Source organism: Lemur catta, chromosome 16 (genome assembly GCF_020740605.2).
Source record: "Lemur catta isolate mLemCat1 chromosome 16, mLemCat1.pri, whole genome shotgun sequence".
NCBI lineage: Eukaryota > Metazoa > Chordata > Mammalia > Primates > Lemuridae > Lemur > Lemur catta.
This window is the reverse complement of record NC_059143.1, coordinates 25,561,427-25,579,296: the sequence shown is the minus strand read 5'-3', so window position 1 is coordinate 25,579,296 and position 17,870 is coordinate 25,561,427. Positions and strand designations below refer to the sequence as shown.

The 17,870-nt window shown below is 38.1% G+C and overlaps 1 protein-coding gene across 3 annotated transcripts in view; it reads right to left on the bottom strand.

Annotated features, from left to right (window-relative positions):
• The window catches only part of MAPRE2 (microtubule associated protein RP/EB family member 2), a 135,738-nt gene that overhangs the window by 110,977 nt on the left and 6,891 nt on the right, over positions 1 to 17,870 (bottom strand). For all 3 annotated transcript variants that reach the window (XM_045527838.1, XM_045527835.1, XM_045527837.1), the window contains exon 2: positions 2,423 to 2,484. Coding sequence is in view for 2 of the 3 variants with exons in the window: in XM_045527835.1 (XP_045383791.1) it covers positions 2,423 to 2,484 (62 nt within the window). In the remaining variant the exon portion in view is untranslated. The remainder of the gene's footprint in view (positions 1 to 2,422; positions 2,485 to 17,870) is intronic.

The following is a 17,870-nucleotide window of genomic DNA, read 5'->3' as shown; positions in this document are numbered from 1 at the left end:
CTAATGTAAGTAAAATGTAAAGTTCACATGAATGATGATATTCACGGTAGAAAAATAGAAATACTTATGGAAAAAGCAAATATGCAAAAATAGAGAAATAATTATTTGGGCTTGGTGTTGTAGGTGATTTTTCTGCAGTTTTCTTTAAATTTATATTATTTTTAATAATAAAATTTGGTATAATCAATATTAACTTTTCCTTAATGTAGCTATATTTCCCATAGACAGTTGTTTAATGAGGATCAAAGCATAAAATTAAATAGCTGCTAACTAGCTATTGCTTCAGTATTGAACTCTCAGACTCAGGGGACTTCAGGGGACTTCAGGGGACACCTGAATTATATGTCATGAGTTGGAAAGCAAGGCATGTTGTGCATGGTGCAGAGTATAAAAACACATTTGATGAGAAGCAAGCAGCCAGACCCAGAAAAGGAATCTCCAGAACCATGTACCTGGTGATGGGATTACTCACTTAAGGAAACTAGTAACACTAGTTCCTGAGAGGGTTAAACAAATGTGACTGTAACCGGAAGAGCTATGAAGACAAGGGAGAGGAATTAAAGATGGTTGTCTCCTTGGTTCTCCACCATCTCCTAAGCCCCTTACCATCCATCATCTAACACAGATGGGCAAACTATGGCCTGGGGGCCAAATGTGCATGCTGCCTGTTTTTGTAAATGAAGTTTTTTTGAACACAGTCAAGCCCATGCATTTATGTATTATCTTTGGCTTTTTTCATACTATTAATACAACAAGCTAAATTATGACAGAGACTGTGTGGCCAGTAAGGGAGAAAATATTTACTGTTTGGCTCATTACAGAAAGAGGCATTTATCCTGTACCTGCAGATATAAGAAGATTTATAAAGAGACATCTTACTTAAGTAATGGGCCACTTTTTTCTATTACTTTTTCTTCAAATATACTAGCCCAGAAGATAGGACAATCATATAATTTATCATCCAAATTCAGACACTTTTGAGGGCAAAAGGGAGTGCTAACTAGACTATACTCTAGGACAAAGGAAATAAACCAGGATGATCCCAGACATAGCAGACAAATGGGCCCCCTACCAGAAGGGCCAGTAGTACAGATCAGTTTTCAAAGGGCACTCATGAACTGCTTTTATATGTACACAGAAAGCGTAGGTGGTGTTTCTTCTTGGTTCTTGCTAGTTCTACTGTCCCCAGGTGATTTTCCCCTGCCCACTGTCCCAACTCTGCCCTAAGGCTTGCTCTGTTCTCTGAAGAACCCGGCTGTTGAGAACCACTCAGGGTACCATCTCTCCGCTTTCATTAGAGCAACAGGAGAAAAGTTTACTCATCCCGTTTAACTTTAATAATTCCAAATCAATACAAATAAGAATTTTACACCTGCAAATTTCACTTGGTTTAATGTGAAGGCAACTTCTTAAAATGCTATTCTTTTTTTGAGAAAAATTTCAGATTTCTCTTCTCAAATAATTTATTTAAAAATGGCTATTGACCATGGCATTTATCACAGTGGGATCCCAAAATACATATGGTAATATATGATCCATTGATTTGAGCTTTTAATATTCACCAATACTATTTGGAGACTTATTATTTAAGAATGAGGTTTCTGATTTTATCATTCCAGAATTTAAAACAAAAGAAGAAAACATATACACCCACATGTACTTTTTTTAGTAAAAATTTTTGACACTGGGGAAAAAGGAATAAAACAAAAGATGCTTACAGCACCTTTAATGAAATCTAGCGAATACTTTGTGAGCCTGTTGTCTGTGTGAATAATAATAATAGCTTATAGCTTTGAAACCTCTCTGAATGGCTTTCCAAATATTGCCATCTGGTGGAATTTCAGTTAATTGTTCCTTTGTTCTAGGGAGCTCGTGAAGTGAACTTTGAAGACATTATTTAGAGAGACTCAGAGGACCAGTGGGAGATAACTGAAGGTCAAAATGATTGTGTCTCAAAGACAAATCCCAAAATGAAAAAAATGAGGCTTTCTGGGTTCTTCATCCCTGTCACTGGACGGATCTCTCTAGAAGCTCTCTCTCTTGTAAAGCCAACAGAGAGGTTGCTCTTAGCAGTACCAAATAAAAATCATTTATTCACAAATCATTAGAAATGTCAAGAAGTCATTTTTACTATATCTGGATATTCTCCCTCTTCACTTATCACCAATAATATCTCCAAAATTAAACTTTAATTGTCTTAACCACTTTTAGAAGAATTGCTCATAGCAGTTTATTAGCACTTAGTACATTTGGGAAATAGAATACAGTTTGAAAAATAATGTTTTAATGGAACATATTTGCTCAAATATTGGCTTAAATTGTATACTGGAATTTTGAAAATAAATTTGTTATAAAGGCAGTAATACTTCGATTTAGTTTGTAAACAAGGAGTTATGCAACATAATTTATATTTAAGCCTTACCTTGAGCATCCAGGCTCTCTCCCTGGCTGTCGAAATGAACTGTTCCTCTGGGAAATGAGACCCTGGGATAGCAAAAATGGAAAGAGAGAAAGAGAAAGAGAGAGAGAGAGAGAATGAATATGAATTTAATATGATGAAAACATGGGAGCAAAGAGTTATCATTTAGTTCATTGGGTGTGGCCAGCAATGGAAAAGGAAATTAAAGAAAAAACACACCCCAAATAACAAAAGTCAGTTGATTTTACCATATGAGAGTGATTAAGTCAGAAAGACAACAATAGAATTATGCTCTCAATCTATATTTATTAGCTCAATTCTTAGGTTGATTTATTACATTTTGTGAAAATATAGTATATTAGCAGTGCTATGACAATAATTTTTCTTTTACCTTCCCCCTTCCCTGATAGTCTGGTGTGATAAGAATCATGGCAGCAGATAACCCCAAGATGCAGTGCCTCTAGTGGGGTATCACATATCAACATCAATTAAAGTATTGACTTCTCCAAACTTAGGTTTATTTGCAGGTTTTATATCTGGTATCCACACAAGTTCATTCTAGTCAAAAATATTTTTGTTTAATTTTGAGAGGATAAGCATTATAAACAATGTCAGGATCATACTTTAAAATATACACACCAAAAAGCAGTAATTTACTTTCTTTATATGAATTAGCTATCTCTTTTCAAAAAAGTTCTCTGACTAAATGATAAAACAAGACAGTAAACGAATGAAAGATAGATCCAATTCTAGAGGCTGAGAAATGCACGAGCTCTGGGCTTTGAGAGCAGGATGCTGGGGGGATGGATGGTTACTGTGGAGTTTGCGATGGTTTAACCAGATGCTGCTAAAAGTGACCTGACATCCCTAAGTGCACGCACCTTAACTGTCTTCCCCATCACGTCAAGACACAAAATTAGAAATGACCCCTTTCCACCTTCCATCTAAGCCCAACATTGCTCTTCTGGGCTTTCTGTCTGAGACCTTTTCGGAAATGCCTTTGGTGCTTATATAGTTTAAAATGAATTGTACACAAATAAAATAAAAATTGTATAAAAACAATTGTACAAAAATGTCATTAAACTACTTAGGTTAATATCAGTTGTAAAAAAATAAATATTGCATCGTAAAGTAAATAATAAAATAAAAATAAAATATAAAACTATTCAGCCAAGGACCCCAAAAGTAATTCATAAACTTTGGCTTGTTTAAAAACAAGAATATGTAACATGAATGGTGGCAGGAACTAGACTCAGATAAACTGACTATAATTTAATTTTCCCCTTCAGATAGAACAGGTAGAATTTCTTTACATATTTTATAGCAGAATATAATTTTATGGGTATTTTACATCTTTCCATAATTTAATGACAGTTGAGATTTTTAGTAAAGAAAGAAAAAAAGGAGAAAGTATTTGAGATCAGGGCCTGGCAGAGTGTTCTTCGCCTGGACACCAAAAACATAACCTGTAAAAGGAAAAGTTGACAAATTGGACTTCATCAACATTAACAACTTTTGCCCATGTGAAGTGGATATAAACTAGGAGATAATATTTGCAAACCACATATATGGCAAAGAACTAGTATCCTGAATATATAAAGAACTCTTGAAATTCAACAGTAAAAAACCAATAAAATTGGAAAATGGGAAAAAGATACGAACAAACATTTCATTAAAGAGGATACACAGAGAGCAAATGAGCACATGAAGTGATATTCAACATTAGCCATCAGGTAAATGATACTTAAAACTATAATGAGACATTGCTATACACCTATCAGAATGGCTAAAATAAAAAATAGAGACAACACCAAATGTTGGTGAGTATTCAAAGAAACTAGATCACTCATATGTTGCCTGTGAGAATGTAAAAAATGGTACAGCTACTCTAGAAAACAGTTTGGTAGTTTTTTGTTTTTTTAAACTAAACATGCAACTACCATACCACCTAGAAATTGTACTCTTGGGTAATCCAGGAAAATGAAAATTTATGTTTATGGCAGCTTTATAGTAGCCCCAAACTGGAAACACCCCAGATGTCCTTCAATAGGTTAATGGTTAAACAAACTATGGTACAGCCACACTGTAAAACACTACTCAGCAATAAAAAGGAACCAATTATTACTGATACAAGCAACAACCTGGGTGAATCTCCAGAGAATTAGGCTGAGTGAAAAAAGCCAATCTTCAAAGGTAATATACTATATGACTGCATTTATTTAACGTTCTTGAAGTGAGAAAACTACAGAAATGAAGCACAGATTAGTGGTTGCCAGGGGTTAAGGAGGGGGTGAGGGCTGGAAGGCAGTGGGGTTTAAAAGGGCAACACAAGTATCCTTGTGGTGATGGAAATGTTCTGAACTTGATTGTATCAGTGTCAATATCCTGGCTGTGACATTGTACTGTAGGTTTGCAAGATGTTACCATGGGGGACTGGATAAAGGATACATGGGATCTCTCTATATTATTTCTTACAACTAGGTGCTAATGTACCATTATCTCAAATTAAAATTTTTTAAAAATCAGGAGATTGGACAGCAACTAGAATTGAACAAGATATCTTTTATTTTCTTACCTTCTCAGAGAAAAAGAAAAGCCCCTGCAGTGGGCAAGATGGGTCAAGAATTTGCTCTACTTTGCACAGATCCAAGAAAAAAATAACTCACCTACAATACTAGCATTCAGAAACCACTGCCAACGTTCTGCTGTCCAATCTTGCCTATCTTGGAATTTTCTCTGCTGCTATTTTCTTTATCTCCCACATTTACCTTCCCAATCTATTAAAAATCACAAAATTGATACAATTACACACATTCAAAACCGGAAGTGAGTTGGAAATAACAGTTTGATAAACCCTGTTTCTGAACTGATCTCTCATACCCTCAAGTTCATACTATCCAGGAACTTCCAAATTTTCTAAAAGTCCCACATCTTATTTGCACAGGAATCAAATTTTTAAAATTTATTTTATTTTTTTAAGAATTGAGGTCTATGATGCCTAGGCTTGAGTGCAGTGGCTATTCCCAGGTGTGATCACAGCAGACTGTGGCCTCCAACTCCTGGCCTCAAGTGATCCTCCTGCCTAAGCCTCCTGAGTAGCTGGAACCACAGGGACACACCACCATGCCTAGCTTTACAATTAAGTGTACTTTTGATTAATGACTTATCTTAGGCACTGTAACTCTCAAATTTCATTCTCTGTTTATCTTCTCTATTATTTGTCACTCCTAAATAATTACAAGTGAACTTAAGTTTTTATTAAAGTTCAGGATTTTTAAACTTAGATTTCATTTTATTTTTTGAGATGGGGGTCTTGCTATGTTGCCCAAGTTGGTCTTGAGCTCCTGGGCTCAAGTGATCTTCCTGCCTCAGCCTCCCAAGTAAATGGGACTATAGGCATGTGTCACCACACCAGCATGGAATGGAATCTTAATCACCAACACAAAAAAAGGAGCTTGCATAGTTTCCCCTTATGTTAGAAAAGATAACGTTGACTTTCATTCTTTTGTCATTTTGAGCACTAGGCAGACAGCTCCTCAGAAATGAGCAGACCTTTCCCTGTGCCTGTTTGTTGGTTTTGTTTTCATTGAAAAGACCAAATACCTTTATTAGGATAAGAGTGATGACTCTTTAACAAAGCACATTCTCCATTCCTACAAATGTCCATTTCCCCCCATCCTCTAGAAATTTCAAATCTTCTTTCTTTGAACAAACCTGGAATTCCAGCATCCCGTGTCTGAGCCACAGTAACAGAACATCTATCTATCTTAGCTAGAGAGTCCCCCCGCCCCCACTGCCACCACCAAAAGACTACTGCTTCCATGTCTGGCCACAAAGCCACAGATATATAAAAGATATTAACATATCAGAGTGAGAAAATGGTTGTAAAAATATTTCAAACCATGCCATGCCATTGAAAGAAGATTTTATTCTTTCTTCATTGCTATGTGTCTATCCAATGAGGCTTCTGGTCAACACAAGGTTAAAGCATCCTCCTCACCAAGAGAGCATTACCACCTCCCCAGCTGTTCACAGCTTTTCCAGGAAGAGAGCAGCACTGGGGCCTGAGCCCATGTTTTCCTCTCAAGAGTTGACTAAGCTATCTTTGAATCTTCACAATGAGCTGTCTCCTGAATTCCAAACTCCCCATGGCCACTTTGAGATATTGAATAACTCCAGTTGTAGATCACATTTTTTAGTGTGGGAGGTCCACAGCTTTCTAGGAATAAAGCAGCTCACAAGCATTAACAGAAGGTCACAGGCCATTAATCCTGAGGCCAAGCCTACTCACTATCAGCTTTTCAGAGAGCCCTGCCTCCACCAAGCACCTCAGTAGTGGGTTTGGGTAGGCTCAGGGCCTTCCCAGGGGCAGCAGGAGGAGGCCCAGAGACACAACCCCACCCCCAGTGCGACTCCCCCAGGGAGTGACTGCCAGGAAGCCCAGAACCGAGCACACACCAGGGAAACCAAAAACCAAATGGGAGTATCTGGCAAGTAAAAGAGGTCAAATTACACTGAATCTTGAGTACTAAGTCTGGTACAACTCATTCCTCTCCTTAACAAAGACAAGCTACCAAATGACCCATGAGGTATATTTAAGGAGTTTAAAGAAAATTATAGCTGGCTGATAAAGTAATTTTGGTGGTATATATTAAGAATGGCAATGATGTTATAAACTATGTTCGTGTGATTTGGATTTCTATAAAAGACAATCCCCAGAAACTACCTAAAATCATAGCTACAAGAAAATAGAAATTCAGTTCTTTTCATACAAATGTAGCCTAACCTCCTCTTCTTGGAATCTTCATTTATCCATCTGCTACTTTCCATGTGAACCAGAATTAAAATAATTTTTAAGATTGCCCTTTCTATTTTAGTGTAGAATATTCCCGGTGCTAAATGTACAAAAGTAAAATTCTTTCAAAAGATTACATGAGACAAACTACATATATGAAAAATACCATGCACATAATCCTGTGAAATGTTTTTTATAATTATTTTTACTTATGCTTTTATCCATTTTTAATCAGGTATTTTTGAAAATAGAATAGTATGGAAGGTTGTTTTTTTTTTTTTTTTGCCCAGCTAAAGTGCAGTGGCATCAACATAGCTCACAGCAACCTCAAATTCCTGAGCTCAAGCCATCCCCCTTGCCTCAGCCTCCCAAGTGGCTGGGACCACAGGTGTGCACCACCATACCTGGCTAATTTTTCTATTTTTTGTAGAGACAGGGTCTCGCTCTTGCTTAAGCTGGTCATGAACTCCTGAGCTCAAGCGATCCTCCTGCCTCAGCCTCCCAGAGTGCTAGGATTATAGGTGTGAGCCAATGCAAAAATAGAGTAGTAGACATAGAAGAATAACTCCTTTCCTCATATGTGACTGATAATGAAATGTGGCAGAATGCTTGTGAAGCAGGACAGTAGCCCTGAGAGAGGTTCAATTTCAGAGCCCAGGGTTCAAGTTTAGTGTTCAGGTCATAGCGGAAACTAAAGCCCTGCTTTCTACATGTCCTATCTTTATAGTCTGCAATTCCTTTGACCATCCAAAGAAGGAACAGAGTAACATGTTAAAAAAGGGTTACACATGAGATCTAAGTAAGACTTTGACAGTGGCAAGAGGGTTGTTAGGACGTTGGGTTTTAAGGGCTGCTATGACCTTCCTTAAAACATGGAAAAGCCTTGTCCAGCTTTTGCACTGTGCTCTGTGGAAATCATTTCAAATTCTTATTTAACATTTTCAGCCGCATCTGTTAAAAGTGTTGGTAAGTGGACGGAACTTGCAGAAATGTGCAGGAATGTTTGCATAGCCTCTGCCCACAAGTTTCCTGTTTGAGCCGATGTGGAGACCCCAGAACGCTGATGTAACAACAGTCAGTACTGCTCTTGGGGTCCACCTTACAGAGGAATCTACTTACAAAAAATTTGGGTCTATATTCACTAAGTTCCTCGCTGGGAAAATTTGTGCTGAATTCCACTCAACTAGGAAATATCCTAGGGAAATTGCAGAACAGAAGCCCCAATTACACGGTCATGGATAAAACAACCAGGGGGAGAATGAACACATATAATTGGAAATAAATCCAAGTAAAATACCCAACTTGAAAATATTTCTTAGAGGCTTTTCCCTCCATAAGTATACATTTCTATAGCTCTTAACTTGGCAAAATTCTTTTTACATATATCTCACCCAGTATCCTGAAATTGCCATTCTTTCTTTACTTCTTCTAGAGATTCACTCTGCTTGCCTTTTAGTTAGTGCTTTTCTCTCTTTTATGCTTTTTCTGTAAAGATTGTCATGTGGTACCTTGACAGAGCCAGATCTCTAATTGTGTTTATCAAACTTTTTTTCTTAATCATCTTCCTCATTTCCTCTCTACACATGCAAAGAACCTTTTTATCCCCTAACGATGCTAAGAAATCCTTTAGGATCCCCTTGATGGTACAGAATAGGATTTTGTCTGTAAGGGGTAAGCTTTGGAGGCCACAAGCCATTATGATATCCAATTTTCATCCCCATTGAGAGTGCATGCTCTAATCCGATTGAACACACAAGCATTACTGAGCATCTCCTATGTGTCAGGCACCGTGCTAAGAGGTAGGGGTACAAAAATGAATAAGGCGGGCCCTGCCCTCCTGCTCTGCAAGTTGTAAGAGCTTTTGCATAACCCCATGAAATAAAGAGGATTATTACCACCACCCTTTAAATGAAGAAACTGAGGCTTAGGGAGCTCGTTTCTTGCGTGAGATCACACAGCTAATAAAGGACACTGGTCTTCCGATTCTAAATCACATGCTTTTCTTATGGATCCATTCCAATCCATTCTACCTTTGTCTTTTCTTATATATCTCAGATTTCCTTTGCGTATCATTTTTAAATTCAATTTCATATATTTGAAGCATCAGGGCACCAAATTTTAATCCTCTTAAAACTTTTTATATGAGGTTCCTATTCTTTCATTTGTTCAATATTTATTGAACATAAGAAATAACAACAGCACATAAGAATAACAACAGCTACCACTTATGAGTAGCTAAGATGCATCAAGTACTGTGCTAGGGAGGAGTACTATTCTTTATTTCTGTTCCACAGATGCATGAACTGAGGCTTGGGGCAGGGCTGGGATTCAAACCCATGTTTATTGTACTTTGAAGGTGGAGATCCTGAGTACCACTGTATGCACCTGTTAGAAGCCAAGCACCAGCCTAGGTGCTGGGGATCTAAGGGTGAACAATACACAGCACAGCCACCAGAGAGCTTACAGTCCAGTTGGGTGACAGACACAGAATTAATAATTATATCATGGCATTGTGAATGCGATGAAATTGACAGGGAAAAGTGGAAGAACAAAAGGGGAAAGCTTTATGACTGCACTTTTCTTAGATAGCATGTAGAGTGTGAAAAATCATTTTTTTTCTCATTCTGAAAATTAGAAGGAAATAAGCATTTTATTTTTCAGGATCCTCTGTGGCTGTGCTTTCCTGACTTTACGAATCACCTGAGAATTTTGTTAAAATGCAGATTATGATTCAGCAGGTCTAGGGTGGGGTCTGAGATTCTGCCCTTCTAAAAACTTCCAGGTGTTGCTGATGCTGCTGGTTGCAAGGCACAACCTCTCTGCATCAGAGCTCTTTACAAAATCTGCTACGGTGGCAATCTAACGGGCGCCTGGTCGGATGAGCCATTCACTCACATGATCCCAACTGAAATAAACTAATTTATAGCTCAGATCTTGGTACCAAATGATGGACCAAAGCAAAATTAAGGAGGTAAAACTCATCCTTGGGACACACCACTTTTTTCTTCTTCCTCCTCTCCCTCCACATCCCTAACCCCACAGGGGTAATGTACTCATCCGGCCTTCCAGGTCCTTAGAAAATTTCTCTCCTTTCCAAGATGATATCTACTTGACTGCCTAATTTGTGCAAATGCATTAGAGAGTGTTTATAACAAAAACTCGTTATTTTTTCTCTGCTGACCTGAACGCTTGTTTCTGGATCTTGTTACATGAGCACCCTCAATGAAACCACTGTTATTTCTGTGTAGACAATTGAGCCAGCTGAAGCTGCCACATGTACATCCAGCATGCTTGAGAGATCGGAAGATGCTCAGATGACCTGCCAAACTCTGTCAAAGGCAAACAATGAGCTAAAAACTTAAAAACCTTGCTTTACTGTTTCCACAACTGTGCAGCATATTTGGACCATCATTCTGCCTACAAGTGTCAGGTTCAAAGATACTTTAGAGACTGCCTGAACTTTCTAACAATATACCTGAACAGCTCATCATGCCCTCTCTTGGTGGTCTCGCATTTTCAAACTGGCGAAAAAGAAGTGACTATCAATGCTAGACTATCAGGAGTCCTCATCTATGGTGGACTGTGTTTCAAAAATATATTTGTCAACTAATTTTTTGAAACCCTATGTATCTTTCCATGGAAACAGAAGGTGGTTAGAAGTTAAGATACTGGTATAATTCAATATTTTTATGGGTTAAAGGACCTTAGAGGGCTACCCTGAGAAACCAGCTACCATTTGTAAACCTGGAGGGTATAAAGAACATTGGATTTGGAGTAAAATTCTCTGGGTTTGAGGTTTTCCCAATTATGTGACATTGGGCATGCCATTTAAACTCTGGGCCCCAGAGTTTTTACAGTTTTCTGGAAAGTGCTACTTAGAAGGTTGCTGCTATGTATAAAAATTCTTTAGCAACTGTAAATTTCTATGCAAATGGAAAATACCTATTAAGTTTATCATTATTATTAAATAACTGAATTTGAACATATCTCCCTAGACAACTGGGTCTGAACATTACAAGGTCAGGAAATATTAAAATAGAATGAACTCTAGGCAAGACCAACAGCTTAAACAGAATGGGAGGGAATATGTATCTTAAGGGATTTTTTTAGATGTGGCCTTGATGAAAAGGGCCCTGAGAAATTTCTGGAAGAGGACCCTCACTGGCCTTTCTGGCCCTGCTGAGATCTCTCTTGCTACCTCTTCTGTAATGCATGACCTTGGAAAACCCTGCAATTTGACCACCATCTCTCTAAGGTTGGCAGCCTAAGGAAAAAAAAAAAAAAAAAGCAAAAAACAGAAACCAAAAACCCAAATTTAACCTTCTGACCACAAGTGAAACTTCTCCTATTAGCTTTATGTTGAATGGTAGCTCATAAGATTGTCATAGGGATTACACACTTCGTAGATAACATTTCATTTAACACAGTGTTTAATATTTTTATTTCCTTCAAACCTTTGGGACCCTAGAGAAGCTCTTTTCTCTGCCTTCTTGTTCTTCCTCATCCCACAAGGTGCTTCCTTTTTTGTTTCCCACAGGGACAGCTAATGTGTCACCTCGTCCTCCCCATCTGCACAATGTACTACAGAGCCAAGACGAAGCTCAGATAACTTGCCAAACACTGTCAAAAGCAAACAGTGCACTAAAAACTTGAAAACTTTGCAGCTGCCAAGTGGTTTTAGTAAAAAAAAAAAAAAAATCCATAACGAGGTGATCTCCAAGGGTGACTGCAGCTCTGAAACACTACGATACTAATTGGCATAAATAATGAAAGGCATGTGTTTTGGAGAGTTATGTTCTGATTTCATGAGATCCTCCCTGTCAGAATGCTCTGATTGTGCCAGACTTTCAAGACAGGTGGACACAACTAGTTTCATTTGTTCCCTCCAGGAGTGGGAAGGTGTCTTAGAGCGATGTGTCCAGAGTCCAGCGCCACTACAACCTGGTCAGAGGAAGGCTTTGCTCATCACAAACTCCTCTTTGAGCACCGTTTGGCCTTCATTTTCAGATACCAGGGCCATAAAAGCAGTGATGATTCCTACCTCTGGTCACAACTGTTGAATTGTGGCCTTTTTACATTCACTATCACAGCTCAACTACAGCCCTAAGAAGGGGAACTCCATGTGTGTTAGGCTAAAAGAAAAAGTTTGACATAGTTGGTTTAATCCCTGTGTTTTAAATCTATTTTCTACTTGTCCTTGCATGCTCTGGTGCCCCCGGCAGGTACCGTATTGGTGTCCATTAATTGTACAGCAACACAAAACCATGAGATGCAGGCCTTTTTGCCTTCACCTGTGTTTTGAGGTGGCACAACACCACTCACTGCTAGACTTGGTCAGTAGTTCTTTTTCCAGGTCTTCCCTTATCTCTAACAGGATATGACACACGGCCTCTTTATTTCTCAGTCTAGGCTGACTGATGGAGAGATGACCCAACACTAAGAACCACATGCACGGGGAAAACGTGAGCTCAGGAAGGATTCCGAGTGTATGCTTTTTAAAATGTGTTTGTTCTGCCAGAAATCACACTGCTTTCATATCGTGAGGAGCTATAATGGCATTCTCCATATGTTAAATGGACGTTTAAACTTATCACTACATCTGCCTGTTCCAATTTAACTAAAGAATTCAGTGTGCTAATGGACTATCAAAACTACATATTTTCCTCATGTTTAGGAAGTAATTTATGGATTCCCCAAAGGAAAAAATATAGCTCCCATTGCATTTCTATTATATTTTATTCTAAGAAAGAATTAACAATCACATTTCAGAGCACTGGGATATTTTGTGGAAAGCGGAGAGCTAAAGGTATGAAAGATGAATTGAGTTGACTTGGGTTGCACCTTAAGTACAGCTGGGACAAGAACCAGGTCTCTTGAAAATCAGTTTAAATTTACTTATTGTTAATATAATACTAAACAATAAGAATGTGTTGTGACTAACTTGCAAATGTTTTGAGAGAAGATCATTGTTTAGACTTAAATGTTGAACTAAAGGGGTAGAAACAACCATTCTTTGTCTTAACTCATGTTTTCTTTTGAAGAGTTTAGTAGCCATTACTGCTTTCTGTTTAACTATCATTTAATTCTTATATGTAACACTTTTAACTTGGTATTTTAATTCTTTTAATCTCTAGATCCTCTACGCACGATCATTAGTAAAAAAAAAAAATTTACATAGTTTTTCAGATAGAGAAATCCAAGGTGCAAGAGTCTCTCAACCAAAGTGATACAAAATCATTAACAGGCTGGTAACAAAGTTCAAGGTTATTAATCATTCTTTAACAATTTAAAAACAAACTCCCTCAATTATGAAAAACAAAAAACATTCACATGGCTTCCAGATTCCAAAAGCAACCTTTAAAACACCACTGGGACTCACAAGAATACAGTGTTAAAAATTTACATATTTGTTAATATCTGTTCTTTATTGATGGAAAACTCTAAAAAATTCAAATAATTTGCTTTTCATATTGAAATATAAATCTATATATTTGTAATGGAAAAAATAATCTCTTCCCATTGTGATGGGCTGCAAATGCCATGAAAAGTATGACTCAAATGGAGTTAGGCTAGATGTTATAGCTCATAGAAAACAATTGTTCTACCCATCCTGCATGGCTCAGCTGCGTCAGATTGCTCAATAAGACATGCTTTAAAGGTGTCAGATGACTCTTAGCAAACCCCACCCAAGGTCCCAGGTCTGGGCAAATTATCATGAATAGCATCATCATAGACACTTAGGTAAGCAGTTTAGGAGAGACAACCTAATAGACTCTTCCACAAAATGGGTGAACCTGACTCAGATTCACAACTCCACTGGAGTTGGTGTCCATGGTGATGGCTAAGTATAGCAGTAGACTCCCAAGAGGAAAAAAAAGGCTACACATTCTTGAATACAATTGCGATCCTTATAGTCTTGTGGTCTGAGGAACTAATTGTGAGAGCTGTTGGTAAGCAGTACCAAGAGCCTCTAGTTCCTTTCAAATAAGACAAATAATAGCGCTGTAGGACAGATGTTTCTTGTTTCTGGGCACAATTTGATTCCAAAGCTCTCATCAACTTCCTGCTACTCAAAACAGGGGCTCACGGGCTGAGCCTCCCTGCATTAGATTGTGTGTTCCCAAGTCCACTAAACATTCGTTTCACAATGAAAAAAACTTGTGATCTATGGGTACAGTGAAAGCTCCCTATAGTTCAGTTATTGCTTAGATTTAATGTAAGTTTAAAAACATCAGTGTAGAAGTCCCTGCACTTTGGACTATCTAGATTTTTTTTAAAAAAAATCTAAAAAAAAATCCCTAGGGTATCAGTAGTTCACTTTGAATGTAGGGCTGGATAAAATTTGTCATAGATGTGGCAGGACAGGAGAAAAAAGTCACATCTTGAGATTTTATAGAAATGTGTTTTATTTTTAAATGAAAAAGTGACCTACATTATGATTCAAGACAAAAATATGCTAACATCTGTTGGCGTTAGAAGCTATTTTCCAGTATTCTGTCATTTATCTTTTCCAGCATCGTTAGTGTCCCCTACTTCCTCCCATCAGATAACCATTATCTCTATGTCCCTCTCCTAAACACTTACCAAAGCCTGCCAGCTGGTCAACCTTCACACCAAGTCTAAAGTGTGATTCCTCCCAGAAGTTTTGGTATTTAACAGGTAGTCATATTTTAAGCAGAGGAGACAAAGTTTTGATAGGGGACTTTCAAAAATTGCTCACAAAGAAGCATTCCTCCCCAAGTACGTTTTCTATAAGAAATACCGCAAAAAAGGGAGGCCTTTTTTTTTTTTTTTTTTTTAACAAATTGCAGGCCTGTGATGGAAAGTACTCTGAGTACACAAGAAAACTCTCATTGCAATCCTCCATCTACAAAGCAGTCATGTCAGAAAATGATGAAACAATCCCCCAAGTTGAACTCTTAGGTGTCAAGTGCTGTGCTAGGATCTGGGGATGTGGAGGTGAATACGAGTCCATTGCAATCTTCAACCAATTCATGTTCTCTGGGACGAAAGGCAAATCAAACATGGGCCACCTAACCTACCCTACAGGGATGGCTGGGCCAGTGACAGGTGGGCAGAGGTGATGGTTGGAAGGTGAGGCTCTCCGGATTGAGGTTTCTCAAATGTCGATGCCTAACAACAGACCACCTGGGCATCTTACTAAAGTGCAGATTCTGACTGAGAATGTCTGGGGAGGAGCCTGAGCTTCTGCATTTCCAAGATGCTCCCAGGTGATGCTGATGCCACTCATCAGTGGACCACACTTTCTGAGTTAGCAAGGCCCTAGAGGAATTAATACCTGAGATAAGAGAAAGCCTGAGCTTGAATTAACCAGGGAAAGGTGTCCAAGGCAGAAGAGGGAGCAAAGGCACAGGCGAAGACACCAAAGCTAGAGGCATTATGCTGGATACAGGAAACATTAAAAATGCTAAGGAAACATTTTACATAAATTATTGTTGGATGTAAATACAGACAAGAGCTTTACACAAAAACAGTTTTTGTAATAGTTGCCTGAGGGTGGTTAAGATTAGGAGTGCTCCCCCTCATGTCCCTCCTTCACTTTTTAAAAGACTAATGAATTTATGTTGTTTATTAAACAACAAAAGGATAAATAAGTTTCTCCTCTGTGTGCTGTTGGGAGAAATTCTTTCCTGAGATGCTTTTAATAAAATAACCATGCAGGCTCTTCCAATTTGGAGATGCATGATTGGATAAGATAAAAAGATACTTAATAACTAATCACAATTATATAATAATGTGGTTATGATGGCTACCTAAAAAACCTTTTTTCTTTTGATACAAGGTCTTACTCTATCATCTGGGCTAGAGTGCAGTGGCATCATCATAGCTTACTGCAACCTCAAATTCCTGGGCTCAAGCAATCCTCCCACGTCAGCTTCCCAAGAGCCGGGACTAGAGGCGTGTGCTACCACGCCTGGCTAATTTTTCTATTTTTTGTAGAGACAGAGTCTTGCTATTGCCCAGACTGGTCTCGAACTCCTGGCCTCAAGCGATTATCCCGCCTCATCCTCCCAAAGTGCTAGGATTACAGGCGTGAGTCACCGCACCCGGCCAAAACATGTGTTTTTGAAGAAATAATTGAAGGAATAACATTTTATAAAATGAATTGAATAATTTAAAATATTGAAGGAAGTTTTTATAACCCATTAATAAACTTTACCTGGGAGAGAGTGCAGGAGGGATTATACAAATTTCTGGCAGAAAAGGACTTTGTCTTTGATTTCGCAGAGCAGTGACTGGTAAGGAATTTATTGCTTGGGGCCCTGCAGCCCAAAGGAGATCTCTTCCTCAGCCACAAGGAGAACTTTAAGTTTCTGAGGAGCAGAAGGAAGAGTCTGTGGTTGACTGGGACATACAGCCACCAGCTACACGTAAGATAAGTGCCTTATGGTTCCATTCCCAATGTATAGATGGAACTGTTAAAATGGTCACCACCTTTCTTCTAAATTGGCTAATGTTCCAGGAAACCACATCCTATAATATTTCATCAGCTGTCAGCCCTATGTGAAGCAGATCACTAAACAAGGCTTAGGACCATGTCACCGTATGTCCTACAGTTGTGAAGATCTACACACACATTATCTAATAGAGTCTTATGACAATGTCAGACTCCACTGTCTCTATTTGACAGCTGAGAAAACTCAATTTGAGGGATGTTGATGAAGGATGTTAACATCTCCAAAGTCACCCAGTTAGCAGCAGAGGCAGTTTTAAAATACAGGCTGTTTGACATTCTTGCTCCAATTCCAGGATTCTTTCTACCGCACACTACCATAACTTCTAAAAAACAGGAAGACAGGCATAGAGAAGTGAGGTTTTTGAATTCAAAAACAATTATCTATAGAACCTTTTTAATTATTCTTTAAAACTTAGAATTTCACAAGAATAGTTTGGAATTTCCCACAGGCCCAAACAAGATCTCCTTTATCCAGTTTTAGAGGAACCCTGGGATACAAGCATTTGAATGTGTGGTATAGGCATATAAATACATGAAACCAAGAAACACAAGAGGGGTTTGCTGGCTATCTGAGGGCCAGAAATTGTGATCCACTTAATTTATAGGTTATTAATCAAGGGCAACCCGGAATGGTATTTATAATAGACTGTCAAGTTAGTTCACATGAGAATCTTTCTAAAAATTCATTTGTCTTATTTTTTTAAAATAAATTTATCATAAATAATTAGAAATGGCCATTTAGAGTTTTCATATGAATAAAATAGAAATGCAATGATTGCATATCTTGAAGATATTTGATTCAAAGAAACTATTTCTTCTTAGTTTTTAAAAGAGACAATTCGTTAAGGATTATTTCAACAAGGTATTAAATAAAATGAACAATATGCGGAAAAAGCAAATAGTTCAGGAGTTCTTAAACTTCAATGTTCACATGAATCACCTGTAGGTCTTTTGTTAAAGTGAAGTCTCTGATTGAGAAATTCTGGACTGGGCCCCAAACTCTGTATTTTAAGACACTTCCAGATGATGCTGATGCTGCAGGTCCTGGGACCTCACCTGGGCATCAAAGCACCATGGGATCATCTGGAATCTTAATTTGATTAGTAACGCACTGGTGACATGGTTCATGGATTTCTCACGTTAGCCTCATTTGAACTAACAACTTGCCTATAGAAGTA